This window comes from Pelodiscus sinensis, chromosome 9, assembly GCF_052426305.1.
Source record: "Pelodiscus sinensis isolate ZL-2025 chromosome 9, ASM5242630v1, whole genome shotgun sequence".
NCBI classification, from domain to species: Eukaryota; Metazoa; Chordata; order Testudines; family Trionychidae; genus Pelodiscus; species Pelodiscus sinensis.
Window position 1 is genome coordinate 16,236,584 of NC_143060.1, and position 21,342 is coordinate 16,257,925.

Sequence of the window (21,342 nt, forward strand, 5' to 3'; positions counted from 1 at the left end):
GCCCAACAACACAGAACTCTTTACTTTAGTTTACACAGTTGGCAGTGTGCCTAGAAATAAATGAGTAAAGGTTTCTCTAAACAGTATAATAAATACCTAAGTGAAGATCCACGAAACCAATTAGTATAGATAGCATGGTTTAGTGTATATGCGCTTGGTAGATTTTGTTTTCAATTTCAAAAATTAATAATGATTTTTATTTTTAAATTGTAAACAGTTTTTATTTTTACAGTAGGGGAAAATTGGGTGTTGGAGTAGAGTCGGAGTTAGGCCAGTGCTGACACACTACAGCTGCACAGGGCTCCCTGTGTGGCCAAGAGGCCCAAGACACAAGAGGTGCCATGGAAGAGTGGAAAAACAAAGACCATTAGCCAAACCTCCAAGGATGACAACAAGCCTATGGCTGCAGTGAAGGTCACACTGCTGCTGCACAATTCCTGCCTGGGACAGGCCCTGCACTCCTGGCTGGTGAGTAAATGAGTAAGGCCATGATAACAGAGATGCAAAGGCCTCCCTGTGCTTCCGCATTGCTGGTCTCACTCGATTCCTGCAGACACATGGTGTGAGGAAGGATGTGGGCAGGGCAGGGCAGGGCAGAGCAGAGATTCCCAGTCACGATTCTGAGGGGAGGTAGAAGAGGAGCTGCCAACTGCAGGGAAACCATCTTATTGCCAAATGGCTCTGTCCCCAAGCAGGACTTCAGCCTTACCTACACCTTGCACCTGCAGAAATCCAGCATCATCAGCCCTACAGTCCTGCAAGGATCTCTCTGCAGCTTTGTTGGTAAAACTCATCCATTCACTCCCATAACAGCAAGACTCCAGAATGCTCTCTGTGCTGCCGTAGGGCCACTACCACCCAATCCCCACAGGCACAAGGTGCAGGAAAGGGAGGCTGCATTTACACCAACTGTTACAAATAGATTTTTTTTTAACCAATTTCAGTGTGTCAGGTGAAATCAACATTTACAAATACCAATTTAAATCAAACGCTGGCAAGTCTAAATATACCGCAAAGTGTGATGCAAATAATATTGGTATGCTCATGCTTTCTGCATAACATTTTTTTTCCTGTGATGGGATGGATTAGGTCCTGTTGCCTTGTAGACCTGCAACACCCTGTTTCAGAAAAAACTCGAGAGAGAGAGATTATCTGAATAGGCTACAGTGGTGTACGGGAAAAAGCCAATCAGGGCCCAGAAAAGCCATACAAAAAGAGCTGCAGAACAGAGCAGCAGTTAGCTGCTGTGGCAGCTCAAGGATGAAGACTGGGTGACTGGTCGGCTGGAAGAATAGCTGGGACAGATATGTCTAAAAGTTAACAATGGTGGTAAAGCACACATTTGAATCAATAAATAAGATAGAGCCCTGCGGTAATGGCAAAGATAGCACAGAGAAATGGGGAAATGGCCCAGGGGATTAGAGCAGCAGTGCAATGAGCACAGCAGACAGCTGCTATCTACAGGGTCCCTGGGCTGGGACTTGGAGTAGAGGGTGGGACCAGGACCCCCCATTCTCCCTTAGCCACTGGGAGAAGTAGCCTGGACCTTCAGGGGAGGGGGGGAATTGGACTGTAGTAATGCAGCCAAAGAACTGGAACCAGAAGGGCCTTGACAGGACAAAGTCACTGTCTCCAAGAAGGAAGCCCTGTGGGCACAGTTTTATTCCAGAGTGGGAACAAACTGAGACATGAAAGAAGGTACTGAAAGAGGCCTTGTTGGACTTGTACCCCAGAAGGGGTTTGTTTTACTTTGCACACAGACTATGTGTGACTCAGCCAGAGGACTTAGTCATGGAAGAGACTCCATAAAACACAGAGAAAATGCAAGCGAACACACTCAGCTGAGAGCACTCACAGGAGGTGAGCGCAGCCCCTTTATAATTTCGTATGTGGATTTGTCACTCCCTTTGTGCAGCTGATCTAGTTTTCTTGCACCAATGGATTGAAATACATTGATATCTTTACAGAAAAATGATAATTTGATATTACAAGGGGGCTGTGCTCCATGCTCGCTAGCCACCCTCTGTCCACCACAGCCAGACCATGGCAACAGCAGGAGGGAGGGCCGCCACAAGCCCTTTCTGCAGCAAGGTGGGGGCTAGACTGCGGAGCCAGCCTGAGACAGGACGCTCTAGCCAAATGGGAACTGGGCCCTAATTGGGACCTTGTTGGCCAGGCTTCATTTTAAATAAAGTAAAATATTACATCCAACACAAAAAGGTTTCAACATTGTCTTTATTAATGGTAGGGGTGGGTAACCTTTTTTGGTGTGAGGGGCCGCTAAGCCACAGAAAAGTCAGTTGAGGACCACACAAGTGAGAAGGAGAAAAAAGCCCCTCAAAAAACTCCCCAACACTCACAGATATGACCCCCAACTAAAACACCTCACTCCCCCAGTGCTCCAGCCCCATGGGGGAGGACTGAGGTTCAATACCATAGGCCAGATTCACTCTTCTGGGGTTCCAGGGTTTGTGGATTTTATGGGCCCCCTAGGCTCTTGTTGGGGCCAAAAAGTGTGTGGGACAGAGCTGCCAGTGAGAGGGATGGGGGTGCAAGGTCTGAGTGAGAGGCAGGGTGCAGGAGCAGGGTGTCTGGGTGGGGAGACGGGAGCAGGCTGGGACCAAGGGACAGGAGTGTGTGTGTGTGTGGGGGGTGTCAGCAGAGAAGTGTGTGAAGGGGCTTAGGGGGTGGAGTTTCTGCAGGGCAGTGAGCGAGGGGGCTGGGGATGCAGGGCAGGAACAAGGTGGGGGAAGGTGCCTGGCCAGGAGGGAGGAGGCAGGGTATCTGGCCAGGTGAGAGGGGGACAAGAAAAGGCTGGGAGGGCGGGGTCTCAGCAAGGAGGTGAGTGAGGAGGTTGGGGGGCAGGGTCTGGGCATGAGGGGGAGGGCACTTACTTGTCTTCAGGCCCTGCGCTGGTACCAGGCTTGGTCTCCACTGCTCCAATTAGCCGGATTCTGGCCAATGGGAGCGTAGGGCAAGGCTCCAGACAGTGCACTGCTGTTCCCCTAGTCTGGGCGGGGGAGCGCTTTTCCCCCATGCAGTGAAGCTTGGGTATTACTTCCCGCCCACCTCCCATTCCCACCCCTCATCACTCCCTCCTCAGCGGGATGAACCTGGCCACTCTGGGCAATGGCTCCTGCCCCGAATCCCCCGTCTCAGGTGGCGGCTCTGGTGGGAGCAAGTGGGGGGTAGCAGGCCCTGTGCCACCTCGGGCTCAGTACTGTAGTGAGACAAGGCAGAGAGGGTCTTGAGCATTTGGCTCATTAAGCCACTGAGCAAGTGGGCTCATTCCAATCCCGATCCACCCAGCCCGGCCTTAGAACAGCTGCTTCCAGAAGGAGTACTTCTCTTTGGTGCTACCAGGGCCAGCCAGCCTGGGGCTGCTCACCCTGGACAGGGGGGAGGATCCACCCATTTCTCCAGTATCTCCCTTTCCCTCTCCAGCCTCCAGGGAGGAGTGAAGGGGAGAAGCCGTGCAGCTGAGGGTGGAGGGGCAGCAGGACGAAAACTTTTCCTGTGGGACGCAGAGTGACGTTCTGAAGTCACTCTGTCATCCTGCAGGAAAAGGTTTTTTTTAATATGTAGAGAGACATTATTTTAATGAAGCAATTCATTATTTATAAAGTCTTATATACGCTTGCACTCTAGGTCACTCCAGAAATTTGGTAAAATTTACACATTACAATGTAGACAGCCTCACTACATATGGCCAGCATACTCCAATGCTGTCTCATAACTGCAAATTATGCTGCGTTTTCTAGTTCCAATAGAAAAGACTGAGCAAGCTGGAGTGGAAACCAACTGTGCAATCAAATAGTAATTGGGACAGATATGTCTAAGAGTTAACACTGGTGGTAAAAGCACAGACTTGAAACAAAGTACTCTCAGGAAAGTGATCGAGGTTGAATGGGTTAAGCAGAAGTTAACAGAGACGTGTTGGAAAGCAAAAGTTGAAGAGGCCCTATCCACAACACATGCAGTTTTTTATTTTCTACTTACCATAGACTGCAAACGTTGAGCCAGCTGATATGCTTCTATGGTGTCTTTGCCTTCTTTGGATCGTGTTTTATCAGCTGGTTGTGGTCTGTTATACACAGCCTGTTCTATAGGAAGGCAGAGCACACACATTATTCTTCACTAACAATGGTAAATAAAAATTTCATATTTAATACAAATCTCAATTAGGAGGTATTACTCTATGATCAGACAGTAGTATAGTCAACCTGGGCCTCACTTAGTAGCATGCAACTGTAAGGGTATGTCTACACTACCACCCTAGTTCGAACTAGGGTGGTAATGTAGTCAGCCGGAGTTGCAAATGAAGCGCGGGATTTGAATTTCCCGGGCTTCATTTGCATATTGCCGGGCGCCGCCATTTTTAAATGTTCGCTAGTTCGGACTCCGTGCCCCACGGCTACACGCGGCACGAACTAGGTAGTTCGGACTAGGCTTCCTATTCTGAACTACCGTTACTCCTCGTGGAACGTTCCACAAGGAGTAACAGTAGTTCGGAATAGGAAGCCTAGTCCGAACTACCTAGTTCGTGCCGCGTGTAGCCGCGGGGCACAGAGTCCGAACTAGTGGACATTTAAAAATGGTGGCACCCGGCAATATGCAAATGAAGCCCGGGAAATTCAAATCCCGGGCTTCATTTGCAACTCCGGCTGACTACATTACCACCCTAGTTCGAACTAGGGTGGTAGTGTAGACATACCCAGAGAAAGGGTAACTTCCTTCCTATCTGTGAAATTTCTTTCTATGACCCTGCAGGTCCTGTAGTCAGTACAGTGGGGCATTCTCCTGCCTTCTACGGTTAGAAACAGAACAAAGACTGACACAGCCAGAAGATAGGACAACCACCTGTAGAGAACAGCAGAACAATGGCTTTCAGTGCTAAAAATTAGCCATGGGAACAATATAATCAATCAAGAGAACGGTGACCCATTCCATTAGGATCTTTTTTCTCATCCTTGGGACACTGCAGGACATGAGGAGAGGCTGTGATAATTATGTATGATCACTTACAAGACAGCTGTGGTTCACTCAAAGTATATACCAAATTAATCAATGCTTTCTTTGGCTCTGTATTCACGGGTAAGGTCGGCTCCGGACTAATGCGCTAAGCGACCCAAGATGGGATGAAGATGGACAGCCCTTAGTGGGTAAAGAACAGGTTAGGAACTATTTAGAAAAGCTAAACATACACAAATCCATGGGTCCGGCCTTAATGCATCTGGGGATACTGAGGGAGTTGGCAAATGTCATTGAGGAGCCTTTGGCCATTATCTCTGAAAAGTCGTGGAGCTCTGGAGAGATTCTGGATGATTGGAAAAAGGCAAATGTAGTGCCCATCTTCAAAAAAGGCAAGGAGGACAATCCAGGGAACTATAGGCCGGTCAGTCTTACCTCCGTTCCTGGAAAAATCATGGAAGGGATCCTTAAGGAATCCATTTTGAGGCACTTGGAAGAGAGGAAAGTGATTAGGAATAGTCAGTATGGATTCACAAAGGGCAAGTGGTGCCTGACCAACCTGATTAGCTTCTGTGATGAGGCAACTGGCTCTGTGGACATGGGAAAGTCAGTGGATGTGATATACCTTAACTTTAGCAAGGCTTTTGATGCAGTCTCCCACAATATTCTTGCCAGCAAATTAAGGGAATGTGGATTGGACAAATGGACAGTAAGATGGATAGAAATCTGGCTAGAAGGTCGGACCCAGTGGATAGTGATCAACGGCCCCATGGGTCAGGATGGCGGTCGGTTTCTAGCAGAGTGCCCCAAAGTACGGTTCTGTGACCGGTTTTGTTCAATATCTTTATTAATGACTTGGATGAGGGGATGGATTGCACCCTCAGCAAGTTTGCAGATGACACTAAGCTCAGGGGAGAGGTAGATACGCTTGAGGGCAGAGATAGGGTCCAGAATGACAAACAAATTGGAGAGGTGGGCCACAAGAAATCTGAGGAGGTTCAACAAGGACAAGTGCAGAGTCCTGCACTTGGGACGGAAGAATACCAAGCATTGTTACAGGCTGGGGACCAACCAGCTAAGTAGTAGTTCTGCAGAAAAGGACCTGTGGGTTACAGTGGATGAGAAGTTGGATGTGTCTCAACAGTGTGCCCTTGTAGCCAAGAAGGCTAATGGCATATTAGGGTACATTAGAAGGAGCATTACCAGCAGATCCAGAGAAGTGATTATTCCCCTTTATTCGGCTCTGGTGAGGCCATAACTGGAGTAGTGTGTCCAGTTCTGGGCCCCCCCACTACAAAAAGGATGTGGATGCATTGGAGAGAGTCCAGTGGAGGGCAACCAAAATGATTAGGGGTCTGGAACATATGACCTATGAGGAGAGGCTGAGGGTGTTAGGTCTGTTTAGTCTGCAGAAGTGAAGAGTGAGGGGGGATTTGATAGCAGCCTTCAACTTCCTGAACGGAAGTTCCAAAGAGGATGGAGAAAGGCTGTTCTCAGTAGTGACAGATGGCAGAACAAGGAGCAATGGTCTCAAGTTGTGGTGGGAGAGGTCCAGGTTGGATATTAGGAAAAACTGTTTCACTAGGAGGGTGGTGAAGCACTGGAATGGGTTACCTAGGGAAGTAGTGGAGTCTCCATCCCTAGAGGTGTTTAAGTCTCAGCTTGACAAAGCCCTGGCTGGGTTGATTTAGTTGGGATTGGTCCTGACTAGAGCAGGGGGCTGGACTTGATGATCTTCTGAGGTCTCTTCCAGCTCTATGGTTCTATGATTAGCTGAAGAAACAGGTTAACTGCTACTTTTCAGTAAGTTATGTTTTCCCATTTTATGAGAAACTTCTATTAATAAATCCATACTAGAAGACTCCAAATATTTTGGAAATTTAAAAGCAAGACAAAAGCACAATTTATATTTTTTGAAGTCTATAACCTTACAGGCAGATTCTGGGACCTTTATCTCTGCTAATACTACTTGTACTAGGGATGTTAGATATCGGGCAATTGAATAATTGTGCAACCGCATTAAATCTTAGCCGTTACATGACTATTCAATAGTCCCCATTGGTGGGACCAGCAGCTAGTGTGCTCTGACCTCACTCCTGGGGAGCCGCCTGCCAGCCAACGCTGCTTTCTCTGTATCAGAGGCAGTAATGTGAGGTGCCAAGCAGGAGCTGATCCGCCAGGGGAGAAAATTTAAAACCCAGCTCCCTGCCACCTTGCGCTGCTGCCTCTGCATCAGAGGCAGCAGCCCCTGTCCACAAGGGTCCAGCTCCCAGCAGACAGAGGCTGCTGCGGTGAGGGCGGTGGGGGGGTTAGGGTTAGGGCACCATGGAGACAGTGCTGGGGGAAACCAGCTTTTAAGCTGGCTCCCCCACAGCATCTGTTCCTGCTCCTCCACCAGTGTTCCGTCTACAGTGCACAAGAGCACAGCTTCACAGGTGATTAATAAGCTACACATTGACATCCCTAACTCATATGAGTAGTCCATTAAGATTTACATGATGACAAGGGTTGGAGGTCAAACAGGTTGAAATGCCATTATGCAAAGTACCTGCCCCAAAGAGCTTACATGAAATAAAGGTGAGTTGTGACCAATGTTCCCTCTAATTTTGTCCATTCACGTGCAGATTTTTTCCATCCACGTACAGAATAGAGATGTATAATCCTATTTAATCAGTTAACCAGTTAAATGTTTAACCGATTAACTGATTAAGCGAGATCCCAGGTGTGGGACCACCCCAACGTGACTGGAGCAGCTCCCAGCCATGCCCAGGACAGCTGCCAGCTCACAGACCCACCAGGGGTAGCTGCTGAGCACCGGTAAACCACTACCCAGTTAGCATCACCCAGCAAGAGTGATGCTTACCAGGTAACTGGTTAGTCGTACACATCCCTAGAGCAGAATAATTTCTTTTATGTGCACCGAGGAATGTGCGAATGTGCCGCACCAGTAGAAATAAAAAACCTTGTGGGTGCTCCGCTAATCAGCCAGGGGTCATTAGAAGCTCTCCTGAGTGGGCCACACAAGCACAGTTCATAGAGAACACCAACTGAGATATAAGAGAAAAAGGGAGATGGAATGAAGATTATCCACATAGATAGCTGTGACTGGATTGACTGAAAAAAGTACTCAAGAAGGAATTTAACACAAAAGATCCTTTTAAAAATGCAAATTTCCCTCTACCTTGATTTTTACACCACATAAAATATACTCAACTTATCAAAATGTTTTCTAACCAATAACAGATATTGTTAACATTGTGGTTATCATTTGAATGGATGGAGATTAAAATGATTTTTACCACAGCCAAAGTTAATTGCTCCTATTAACTCCAGGTATGTGTGTATCCGTCCAATACAGTTAACATCACCACAATTCTTAAGGCCTGGACGTACTGAAGTCTTATTCAGGTATTTAGGTTTACATCGTTCCCTGAAATAAATCACAGGACACTTTCAAACAAAAAGAAAGTGACGAATGGGAAAAAAGGAGAAAAGAGTTTAACTGTTTTGTGAAGCCATTTGGATTTCCTTGTAATATTCACATTTTTTCCATAGGAATTTGAGAGATTCTCATTATTCAATGTGTGTAGCACTCATACCTAAAATGCTAGTGGTAAACAAGCTTTTATTAATCAAAAAAGCTACTCATGAAGTAGGATTTCACCATTTGAGACTGTTTTCTGAAATATACTCTATGAAAAATGTATGGCGGAGTATTCATGCAGATATTTAAGCTTCACAGAAATGTGTAAAATTATAACAGCATTTCAGGCTATGCGGACATATTCAAATGCATGCATAGGGAAAAAGATATCCATACAAAACATAAAATATAGGCCCTGGAAATGAATGGTGCCAGGAAGCAACAAGTTATTGATCTTGTTAAAATAAAGTACAGTAGACTTCCGATAATCTGGCACCTTTGGAACCTAGGTGGTGCCGGATTATCAGATATGCTGGAGTATCGGGAGGTCCTGGTACAGCTACACGGCTTAACAGCTGGCCGGGACACAAACTCACTCCCTCTCCCCTCCCCTTTCCTCTTCACTTTTCCTCCCTGCTGTAAACTGATCCTCCTCCCCCACCCCACCTCCTTCTTTCCCCCTTGATGAAGCAAAACGCTCTTCTCCATACTGTAACAAGATCCCACTCTCCCCCTCCCCAACCTTATGCTCAGTCCGGGTACAGCGGGCACATGTACTGAGCGGCAGGCTTATTAATCAGCTAGTCAGGAGCGCCTGATATTTTGATGCCGGAGTATCAGAAGTGCCGAACAATTGAGTGCCGGACTATCGGAGTTTTATTGTACTTGTGCCCATTCCTAAAGACATTCTATTTATTAAATAATTATTCGACATCATTACTTAATCACTTGCAGGCTAACATGATAATCTTGTTTTTTATCCTTCATGCACATTTGATGCTTTTTAAAATTACTGATACTGAAGTCTGTAAAAATTTTCCCTAGAATTATGGGACCTTACCGCTTACATCAGAGATACTAGTAATTTCAGGAACCACCTAGAGAGAGAGACTATAGAACTGGTGTTCATATGCAAATCTGACACCTTTATCCAGGGACTCAACCAAGACATTAACTGGATGGGCCATTATATTTAATACCCAAATGACATCAAAAGCTAAGTATTGGACACTTACAACTCTCTCTACTAGCCTCATTTAGCATGTACACTAATTGACCATTTCTTTTTTTCCTACCCATCTACCCTCTTTTTCTGCTTTACATTTTGTGTTTTCTGTGCCTGTGCCTATTGTTTTACTCATTTGAAGTGGGTTGTGCCCACAAAAGCTCATGATACTGTGTGTGTGTGTGTGTACACGTGTACGTACACACACACACACACACACACACACACACACACACACTTTTTTCTTACTCTCTAATGTGCTACAGGACCACTTGTTTAAGTTTTTTGAAGTTATGGACTAACATGGCAAGTCCTGAGACCAGAACTAGTGAATATATTAACAATTTATAAGACAAGTGAACTGGAGGCGAGAGAATATACTAACATTTTAAAAGTGAGTGAATTCAGAAAACAAAGCTGTAGGAAGCCCAATTTCACAGTGAATTAGTTTGTCACAGTAAAAACATGCATCCTTTAAACATGCTCCACGAAGACAAACCATAAAATATTTACATCGCTGAATGCTGTTACCTGTTAAGAAGGACCCATTTTAAAAATGGTTTTATCAGTTTCTGCTCTAACATCTATAAGCCATTCTTAGTAGCTGACTTTCTATAAATTCAGTTTCTCGGTCTCCTGCTTGTCCCAGACTAAAGATGGACACACATTACAGACATTGCTAGAGAACAACTTGAGTGGGAATTTTTTGTAAGGTCTGAAGGATAGGGACCCAGAAAACATAAAAAGAAACCAGACTCATAGTATATTTTGATATGCACTTCATCTACATATCATTACCGTGTGGCAATAATTCTACAGTGGTACACTGACCATTATTATTTTATTTAATCTTCCCTGTTTGGTATAATAAACGAAACCAAATTGACAAAACTGGAGAAAGAATTTGTGAATAAACTGTAGCCATGTGTTCTGAAGATGGACATCCATTTTCATAATGCTCCAAAACATTTTCATTGTTGAAATGTAAAATATTTAAGAAAAAGCGATGTGGGAAGGATATTCTGCCCATAGCAAATGCTAGTATTTTTGCTATTTTGACAAGACTGGAAACTCTCAGAATTATTGGCAGCATTCTGAGCTAGGCAATTATGTTCCAACTGCATCAAAAGAGCTCATCAGCTGCCTTAATCACATAAAATGAAATAAATGTATCTCACCACTGATCCAAAATGTAATTTCTAATCTTCAGATAGCGCTCTGGTGTTTTGGCCTGACGTCCCTCAAAAAATTCTGGAATAGCTTGCTTTTCTTCTTCCATAATGATATTTCTATCAATTTCCACTTCTTGATCAGGTGGCTTAAGCTCCTCTGTTTCTTCTTGATTTTCTTCATCCAATTGGCAGGAAGCATGGAAAAGCATTTCATTATTAACCAAGTCTTTCTGCTCTTTGTTAAGTTCTTGGTCAATGAATTGCTTGGTGCCATCAAAAGTCCCTTTTTTGTCTTGCTCATTTTTCTCTGTAAATTCATTAAACTGCAGATAATCTGATTGCACACATTCGTCACCATTCATGCTCTGTTTCTCAAAGCATGTGGCTGCAATATCTGGTAACTCCAATGCTTCTGCCTTGTCTTGTTCAGCCTTTTGAAAGTTGTCTTCTTCAAATTGGGGAATTCCAGAATTGTATCCAGCAGACCAAAAAGTGTGTTCTCTTCCTCTGATTTCTTTAATAGGACTCTTTGGAATATCAGTTATTTTAGATATGCCAACTTCCAATGGGGGTGCATGAGAAAGGAGCTCATCCATTTCATCTGTGATGTCTACTTCTTCATCGTCAGACAACTTTTCAATTTTCACTGCATTCAGGTTGGGGTCTGCACGGCCCCTCAGGTTTGCAGATGCCCATGCCACAACCTTCTCTCCTTCATCCTCAACAGGAAGGCTACTGCTGTTGTATTGGCTATGTTCCTCTTTTTCAGAGTCATCAATTTTTGCCTTAAAGAAAACATAAATGGATTAACAAGAAAAATTAAGCATTCCCCAATAATAAAGTTTAGATTTAAAACAATATTAAAATCAATGGCATAATCAGTTTCGTTCAGTTTAGAGGGACCATTAAGTTTTCTGTATTAATTTACAAAGCGTGTCTTTTTTAAACTGGGTCTAATGTTCAGCTTTCATTATGTCCTCCTTCAAAGGACAGTCCTGTATTTCATTATTTTACATTTGTTGTACCAAATAAAAGCAAGCAGGATCTTATGAGGGGGATAAGGCAAAAAGCCACATTTATTGTAAAGATAATAATAAAAAATAAAGAAAAGATAGAAGCAAACAACGTTGTTTAACTACTTATTCCTATCACTACTTAACCCTTATACACTTTTATATATATGTATATATAACCATTCATTCATACATCCATTCATTCAAGTTCTGTGTATAGTTACCAGCCTGGAAGTTGCTTGTGACAGAATACTGGCTAGGTACTCTGTACACAAGTGATGGTAGTGGGGAGCGAAGTCCTGATCAGATGCGCATCTGAAGCTCCTGGTGGGCTGGCAGCAGAACCTTGGACTCTGATTCCATAGTTTTTTAGTCCAGTTCTTATAGGAATTTCTTCCTATGCCAGTCTTCGGAAATTGCTGCATCATGCTGATGTCTCCAGGGTGGCTGCCAGGTGCTCGTCAGTGATCTCATCGGGTGGACCTCCAGTACTTGGTTTTCTCCACTTGACACCTTTTGGTTGCACTGGCACCTGACGCCTTCTTCAGCCCTTTGTTGCTGTATTCTCAGGCTGGCACCTCTCAGAGCCATTCATTCATCATCCAAGCACTCTCTCATACATTCATACAGTATTTTGTATAATAACAGTTCTAAGTTACATGACCTAATACATTATATTCTAAAGGGGCAATAATAATAATAAATCTAAACATTTAACAATCTTAACAAATAATAATAATAATAATAATAAGAAGAAGAATTAATAAATCTAATCACTTTAAGTTGTGGGGAACAAATTATGGGGAGTCACTTCCATTTGGAGGAATCATTTTCAATAATGTTATCCCTACACATTTTTACACACACACACACACACACACACACACACGAAAGGGATTAAGAAAGGACTACTAGCAAAGCTTCCTGAAGTGAGGACATCCAGCATTAGAGTTAGCATTTATCAGCTAATTTATAGTCGCTCAGCTCATTTTACTTATTACTTGTTTACCTTATTTACTTATACATTACGCAAAGTATCTCTACAGGTTGTATTTCCAAAATCTGGGACTCTATGGTCCAGCAACAACTGTGGTCCAGCAGAACCACGGATGCTCCTGGAGCAGAGAGCCTGGGAGCCTAAGGGCAGTAGGGCCAGCCAGACAGGACATCAGAGTTGGCAGCCTGGCTGTTGGCAGCGTGGGACTGGAGCTGGAGCCCTCCAGCAGCCCCCAGGAACACGGGACTGGGGCCAGAGCCCCACGGCTTGCCCCGGCAGAGCAGGGATGGGATGGGGCTGCGCAGGGATGGGGACGGAGCCCCACAGCTTCCTACGGCTGTGCGGGGCCTGGCTGGAGCTGTGTGAGGATGCGGATGGAGTCCTGTGGCTTTCACCAGCTGTGCAGGGCCAGGGCGGGGCTCCAGCCCCTGGTTGTTCCCAGCTGCTCAGGAACAGAGCCACACGGCAGGAGCTGGAGCTTGTGCCACCCAGGGAGCCAGCAGTAGCCGGGTAAGCAGCCCAGCCAGGTCAAGGAGGGAAAAGCAGAGTTGCCCGCTGGGGCAGCCTGCCAACAGTGGGTGATGGACTTGGGGACTGGTGGCAGGAGTCCTCCACAGGTCTGGCAAATTCTCGTTTGGGACGGCCAGGTCCCAAAGACACCAGGCCAGAGAGGTCCAACCTATAGGTTTTTCTTACTAATTTTTGTTTTAAAAACTAAAATAAAAAAGTGCAGACTTTAAGGAAGTTATGCTGCATTATAGAGTCCAAAGAATAACATAATAGAGGTATTTATTGGTAGTTAAAGTATGCACAGTTGTCTTTAAAAAAAAGGTCCCTGAAGAGTTTAGCTGGTAGTCAGAACTGACATTACCCTGGACAGTTGCAACTTCTAAGTAGACAGAGGCCCATCTGTTTTCAGTCTAGTAACATATCCCAAGTATGTGGATGTCCAAAAAAGCAACCCATATTGTTTATTGTTGCTTGTTACCGGGTTTGAAATTCCCAACATTAGAATAATTCCAAACAGGACAAGTTTCAAATTTAAAATAAGTAGATAAGTACATTTATTAATTTCTTTTAAATTCAATCATATTTTTGAAGTATTTTCATTCTGTAATGTCCCATAAATGCATGTTTGCATTCCAAATATATGACAGGAGCATATTTGCCCTACTGACTTTTTTACTAACAGAAAATGACATTTCACGTTTACCTTGTTCTTAAAATATTGCCTTGCATAGCTCTTCACTTGTAGAACAGTGCGACTTCCAATCAACTTGGCGATTTTTGTCCACCTTCGGCCAAATTTAGCCTAGTGTGACAAAAGAAATTTAAATCAATCAAGCTCTTCTACATCTACTTATTTTTTATGCAGGAGAAAAAGTTTTACAAAAATAATTATTTGTTAGAAATAAAAAATACTACTTGACCCTTGCAAAAAATCCTAGTATCTAGTCACTGGACCATCAGAAATTATGTTTAAAAAGTAAGTATTACTAATTCACTGCCCTTTTTTGAGGAGATTTATCAATGGCCTGATCCAGAAAGTGCTGAAAAACATACTGGCTGCTACCTGAGGAGTCCCATTGAAGTTAATTACACATTTGCAGAAGGGATGGTAATGGGTATCCAGTTAAACGATTACCAGGTAAGTATCATCCTTAATGGGTGATGCTTATCAGGAAACAGTTAACTGATACCAGGGAGCAGTCTCCCACCTGTGGCCTGACTTGGAGGGCTGGGAGCTGTGGTGGCAGCGGCAGCCCCTGCAGGGAGACCAGGAGCCACCGCAGCAGTAGCAGCCCCTATGGTGGAGGTGCCTGAGAGCCATGGCTGCAGGAGCAGCCCCCTACGGCAGGGATCACTCTAGACCAACCCCAGTAGGTGGGCCCCCCATCCATCTTTTAATCGGTTGAAAACAGTGTTCTGCAAAGCAAGGGCGCCCATCTGCCATGCACCCCACTACCCCTGAAGGAGGCAGCAATGAGTGGGAGGGAGGCAGACGGCTCCATGGAGCCAGCTCCTTGTATGTATTGGCTCCCACCTGCCAGGATCCCACACAGCAGCCGCCCCATCTCTACTTCCCCTCCGTCCGCCTCGGATAGGCATTGGCGGGAGCAGGCAGGAGCCAATGTTCGGTGGAGCAAGGGGGAGTAATGCGTGTAGTCTTGTAGCCGAGGCATATCAGTTAATCATGTAGTCGACTACACATTGACATCCCTAATGTGTACATCCACATCAAGTCCTCAACGTAAAAAGACCAAATTTAGACTCTGATCTCTCAAAGCTGTTTAATTTTATGCACTGTGAGTAGTCCTACCAAAGTCAGTGGAATTAAAGTGTTAAGCACATGTGTTAAATTTATCCAGGACTGGGATCTTGAATTGTGCAAAAAAGGTAATGCTAAGGCAACCTGAAGATTAAGGTGGGGTTTTTTTTACTTTAAAATATGGTTCTAAATTAAAGTGATTAAAAGTTGCATTGGAGGAAATCAAAATTTATTGTAGCTCCATATCAAACATGCTTATTTTAAAGTGTAAATATTATGGCCAGTCCTACACATTTACCCTGGATTCTAAAGGTCAAACTCAGTTCTTTTCTTTTCACACATTACCACCTATATTGAAGGCCAAATTCTTCTGTAATGTCTAAATGCAAACTGATACATATCAAGACTAAAGACATCATAGTATCAGATGAGTGAATCTCATCAGGAAGGCTGCAACGGTTCACCTTACATATGAATGCTTACTACAAAGCTAGATCCCCAATCATTTAAGAAGTTCTTCTCCCAGAGGACCCATGCACCTTTGCAGTTCTTGGGTCTTAAGTTATCATTGAGGCAGGCAAATATCCTTCTAAATACTATTTATACAGTATTATTTTCAATATTTTATAGCAATGTGATTTTCAAAGTCAAAATAGCCCCACTAAAAGCAATGTCCGCTACAACATTCAAAGATACTATTTGCAAAGGGTTATTTGCTTGACAAAATACAACTTTCTATACCCCACTAATTCAGCTGAAGAAATGTTTTTAAAAAGTTACAGCAAAAATGTTTTTAGATTGTCTTCATAATAAAAAACAGATGAATTATTTTTGCTCAAACTTTCAAGATACTATTAATCTTGAAGAAACAAGGGCTGAAAAACTTTCCCCAGCAAGGCTGACATTTGCTGAAGTTACCAAGTTTAAATAGTTTGTATTAGAACAGAAATGCTACAGCAGTCATTACTTGAACTGCTGTTAGGGCTTCTTCTATAATAGTACAGATATATAAAGTCTAAAAAATTATTAGATGTAATCATTATAACACCACCACAAGCTGAAAAATTAGAACACAATTTGCAAACATCCATTCAAGTAGTAATTAAGCCTAATTCTACTTTTCCTTCTGTTTTCAAGAAATGACCTAGCAAAGCCTTGCTAAAGTCAACAAGACTGTGAAGGTCTAGGGACTCACCCTCCTGGATTTCTTTGCACTGTCAGGAATCTATGTCTTTTATTGTTTTTTTCACAAAGCAATAGGTGAGAGAACAATATTTTAAGAAAGTCCAAAGTCAGAAAGATTAGCAGGGTGATTCAGGAATCACTATATGTATTACAGTGAAAGCTCTGCTATCCGACATTCATTTAGGATAGGGGTTGCCGGATAACTGAATGTGCCAGATAAAGTTTTTTTGGCAGATCCAGCTCCTGGCAGCTCAAAGCAGGCTAAGGGGGAAGGAAGTGCCTGCTGATAACATTGGCCAACAGTGCCAGCAGTCAGAAGCCCTGCAACGGCCAGCTAGACAGGTGGGAATCAGACACGTGCACCTGAAGATGCAACAGTATCATGGCTGGGGACAATGCCAGTTAACTAAGTTTTCCAGTTAACAGAGTGCCAGATAAAGCTTTCACTGTACGCATGTTACAGTAACATCTAGAGGCAACAGCCAGGCTAGGGTCCACTGTGCTGCCACCTGTACAACATACTAAAAATGCTCCAAAGAGTGTACATTAGTGTCTGGAAAAAGTTTTTGTTTACTAGATTCAAAGGCACCCCTCATGTTTGACACTTTCTTTGCAAACTAAGGCACTGCTACTCTAAGACAGCAATGGACAAATCAGTAGACCTTAAGACAATCTAAGGCTCCAATCTTGCAACTGGGTCTGGCCAGGCAAACTCTTGTGCACAAATCAAGCACTGCTGATTTTGATGGAGATTCGCAATCAGAGATATGATTGTGACACCAGGGCCTAAATGTGTCTGATTTATCATTCCATTGTTAACCATTGGAAATTATTTTTTAAAAAGTTAAGTTGATTTTTTTTCAGTTTTAAGTGCATTGCAATTATTTTTATTTTGCAATGAGAAAACTGAATGCTAAAAATACTAGGGGTCTGTGCCCGCTGCTTGCTTATGCTCGCTAACTCCTCTCTCTCTCCGGCCGTCTTCACAGCCGGAGAGCGTGAGGGCACAATGATGTCATTCTGTTACCTGGTAGGAATTTTTTTTTTATCCATATAGAAACACACAATATTTACCAGGCCTTGTTCAAAAAGCTCTTTTTCCTCTATTGTCCACTTTACTGAGCAGCTAGCTGATTTTGTAGGTGACCGAACTCTGAAAGAGTAAGAAAATGCAGGTTCCTTTTTAATGAATGCAGATTGCCAAAAGAAAACCATTTACAACAACTTCTGAAATGTGGATTATTATACTTCTTCAATGGAAACTTAGGGGAATTGTTTTAAACTTTCAAGAGAACAAATTCTGCCAGGTTTTTGTATTACAAAAGCAGCATAATTTAAGACAGCACTACACCCACTCACAGCTAATTTTGAGGAGGGGAAGGGGCACATCCAACAAGGAAACTGTAGGCAAGGAAACACCAACTGTAATTATTGTTTTTGTGATATGGACATATGTCCTGAAAAATCAAGTTCATGTAATATAGGCCATTTAACAATCAAATATCAATGTCTGTCAGGTTGACAATGTTCCTTTAATAATCCAACACAAACAAATAACACCAAGGCTTCGTCTACACTGGCAGCTTCTTGCACAAGAACTGTTTTGTGGAAGAGTTCTTGCGCAAAAAGTCTTCCACAAGAGCACATCTACACTGGCATGTGCTTTTGTGCAAGAGCGTCTATGGCAGTGTGGATGCTCTCTTGCGCAAGAAAGCTCTGGTGGCCATTTTAGCCATAGGGGTTTCCTGCACATGAAATTCATGTTGCCTGTCTACACTGTCCTCTTGTGCAAGAGCTCTTGTGCAAGAGGGCTTATTCCTCGTGGGGAGAGGAATAACTCTCACGCAAGACACCCGGTTTTCTGACGCTAGACTGTAAATTTACCTGCGCAAGAACGCGCGTGCACTGTAGACACCTGGCAAATTTTTGCGGAAGAACAGCTGTTCTTGTGCAAGAAGCCGCCAGTGTAGACGTAGCCCAAATGTTAAAGGGGAATTGATAATGTTATATAACTTAAATGAAAAAGAACACTTAACAATACACCTCAGTTATTCAAAAAGTACATACGTGACTTTTCCTGTTTTCTTATATGGACTGTAAAACATAAAAAACAAAAAATTAATAATGGTGACTGCTGATCACCTAAGCAAATATACATTTTAAAGAAAGTTCTTATTTGTTCCCCAAATTTCTCATGTTTAATTATTTCTTTCTCCACTCCCCAACAGCAAATTTACCTTTTCATGGATTTTCTGTCACCTTCCTTTTGATCAAGCCATATTTTTTCTGGAAGCGATTTATTAGATAAGTAATACCTGCAATCTATATTAAGGAATATTTTGATACACAGACCAGAACTACATACAGGTTGTATCCCCCTAAAATGGGACTCTGGTCCAACAACCTCTGTGATCCATCATATACCATGGATGTTCCTAGACCACACAGTACAAGAACATGGAGGTCTGGTGGTGTGATAAGAGCACAGTAGAGGGGGACCGGCGACTCAGTCAGGAGCCCAGTGTTGGGGGCAGTGGGAAGAACAGTGCCATGGCAGGAAGTTCTGGCCCTATTCTGGCTACAGCGGCTAGGGAGCTTCAATGCAGCAGTAGCTAGGGAGCTCCAGTCATGGTGGCAGAAGGCAGTGGAGCTTCAGCTGTGGCACTCTGGCTCCAGCAGCAGCGGGGCCAGCGACAACTAGAAAGCCTGGAAGGGTTGAAGCAGCAGCTGTGGCCAGGCTGGAGTCCTAGCCCAGGGGCAGTGAGACAGCATGGGTCATGAGGGGAGGAACCTGTCCTGGTCTGGCAAATCTCCTCATTTGGGACCAATCAGGTTCTAAGGGTGCGGGACCAAGGAAGTCCAACCCGTGCATGTAAAAATTCTGACAAAATTGTCACTGATTGAAAATACTATTAAGTTAAACAAAAAAGGAAGAGATTGGCTTTGTAAATCACATACATTAGTTCTAATAAACTAGCAATTCTGCTTCCTCCCCAGCCTGTTTTCCCTTATGATTTGGACATAATATTAGAAGCACTTTTTCTCAGTAATGCCAAATTCCCCAGCCTTTTCGCAATTCAAGTCTGAATAATGTACAGGCAGTCCCCGGGTTACGTACAAGATAGGGACTGTAGGTTTGTTCTTAAGTTGAATTTGAATGTAAGTCGGAACTGGCATCCAGATTCAGTCGCTGTTGAAACTGACCAGCGCTGACTACAGGAAGCCCAAGGCAGAGCTGCTCTGCCCCAGGCTTCCTGGAATCAGCCGCTGATCAGTTTCAACAGCGGCTGAATCTGGACGCCTGGGACAGAGCAGCTGGGGCGCTGCCATGTAGGTCCCTGCAGCGCCGCACCTCGGCGCTGCGGGGACCAACCCGGCAGCACCCCAGTTGCTCTACCCCAGGTGTTCCCAAGTCAGCCGCTGCTGAAACTGACCAGCGGCTGACTACAGGAAGCCTGAGGCAGAGCAGCTGGGGTGCTGCCGGGTTGGTCCAGTAGCGCCGAGGAGTGGTGCTGCGGGACCAACCCGGCAGCGCCCCAGCCCCGCCGCCCGCGTCCTCCGCGGCTTTGCTCCGCGTCTCCCTGGTCTGCTGGGGTGGCCCCCCCCAGCAGACCAGGGAGACGCGGAGCGGCTTTTCTCACTGCAGAGGACGTGGGCGGCGGGACCGCTGAGACGTGCCGCGGTCCCGCCACCCGGGTCCTCCACGGCTTTGTTCCGCATCTCCTTGGTCTGCTGGGGGACCGCCCCAGCAGACCAGGGAGACGTGGAGCAGCTTTTCTCGCCGCGGAGGACGTGGGCAGCGGGACCGTGGCACGTCTGGGCGGTCCCGCCGCCCGTGTCCTCTGCGCCGAGAAAAGCCCCGTTCGTATGTAGGGATTAACGTAAATCGGATCCACGTAACTCAAGGACTGCCTTTATTCCCTTGGTAAAAACATTCTGTACTGATACTTTGTTGTTCCCCTGTCAAGTATTTTGCTTCAAAGGAAAACAGAGGTAACTCACATTTGTTATTTTATGATCACCCAACCAGCTAACTTGGATTAAATATCTCAGCAATATTAGGAGCTCTCTTATTATTAAGAAACATGGAAGTTTTCTCAGAAGTGGCGTTAAAATAGTTCTCTACTGGATACTGTTTATAACCAAACACATGAGTGAATGTTAAGTGAAAAAAATCAGGAGACTCATGAATTTTGGGGCACCTGAGCTTTATGCATGTTACGATTCCAAGCAGTACAGTCCATGAAAATTCCGTTGAAGTAAAATACTTCTCAGTTCTATACTTTTTCTTATCAGAGAAATGAAAAGTACTTTATATGCTTTATAAGTACTCATTATACTCACAACACCCACATGAAATATTAGAAAATCAAGACACAAGTACTCAAGGAATACATTTTGAAATACTTGGAGAAAAGGAAGCTGATCAGGATTCACCAAGGGTAAGTCATGACTGATCAACCTAATTGCTGTTTATGATGAGCTAACTAGCTCTGTGGATATGGGAAAAAAGGAGGATGTGATATACCTTATCTTTAGCAAAGCTTTTGTGATGGTCTCCCACAGTATCCTTGCCAGTAACTTAAAGAAGTATGACTTGGATGAATGCACTATAAGGTGGATAGAAGGCTGGCTAGATTTTCGGGCTCAACAGCTTGATGTCTAGTAAGCAGCTGATATCAAGCAGAGTGCCCCTAGGGTCAGTTCTGGGAATGGTTTTGTTCAACATCTGCATTTCAAAGAAGGGAATAAAAAGGCTAAGAGAATGCCTACACTGAAAAGGTAAACCTGTGGAACCAAGTCTAGGGGCCCAAGTCAATTGACTCAGACTCATGAAGCTTGGACTGAGGGGTTAAAGATTAGGGATGTTAACTAGAGTGTTTTTGTGTAAACGTGTAACTGCTTGAATTTTTAGACAGCTCCCAAGCACTGGCTCCTGCCTGCCTCCCACCCCACCTGCTATCTTTAATAAAGAGGCAGCAGCACAAGGGCAGGCAACTCCACGGGAGCCTATCAGAGGCAGCCTGGGATGGGAGGGGGAGTGTCTGTAATTGATAGGATTAACAGATAAGCCCAAGTTTATTAG

General features: G+C 44.3%; 1 protein-coding gene across 4 annotated transcripts in view; it reads right to left on the bottom strand.

The window, feature by feature from the left end:
• Window positions 1-21,342, bottom strand: part of MYSM1 (Myb like, SWIRM and MPN domains 1) — a 47,011-nt gene that overhangs the window by 19,733 nt on the left and 5,936 nt on the right. For all 4 annotated transcript variants that reach the window (XM_075936088.2, XM_075936087.2, XM_075936084.2 and 1 more), the window contains exons 4-10: window positions 18,494-18,571; window positions 18,324-18,350; window positions 17,331-17,409; window positions 14,016-14,114; window positions 10,799-11,577; window positions 8,271-8,401; window positions 4,000-4,103 (exon numbers count right to left, since the gene is read on the bottom strand). In XM_075936088.2, the coding sequence (XP_075792203.2) occupies window positions 4,000-4,103; window positions 8,271-8,401; window positions 10,799-11,577; window positions 14,016-14,114; window positions 17,331-17,409; window positions 18,324-18,350; window positions 18,494-18,571 (1,297 nt within the window). The remainder of the gene's footprint in view (window positions 1-3,999; window positions 4,104-8,270; window positions 8,402-10,798; window positions 11,578-14,015; window positions 14,115-17,330; window positions 17,410-18,323; window positions 18,351-18,493; window positions 18,572-21,342) is intronic.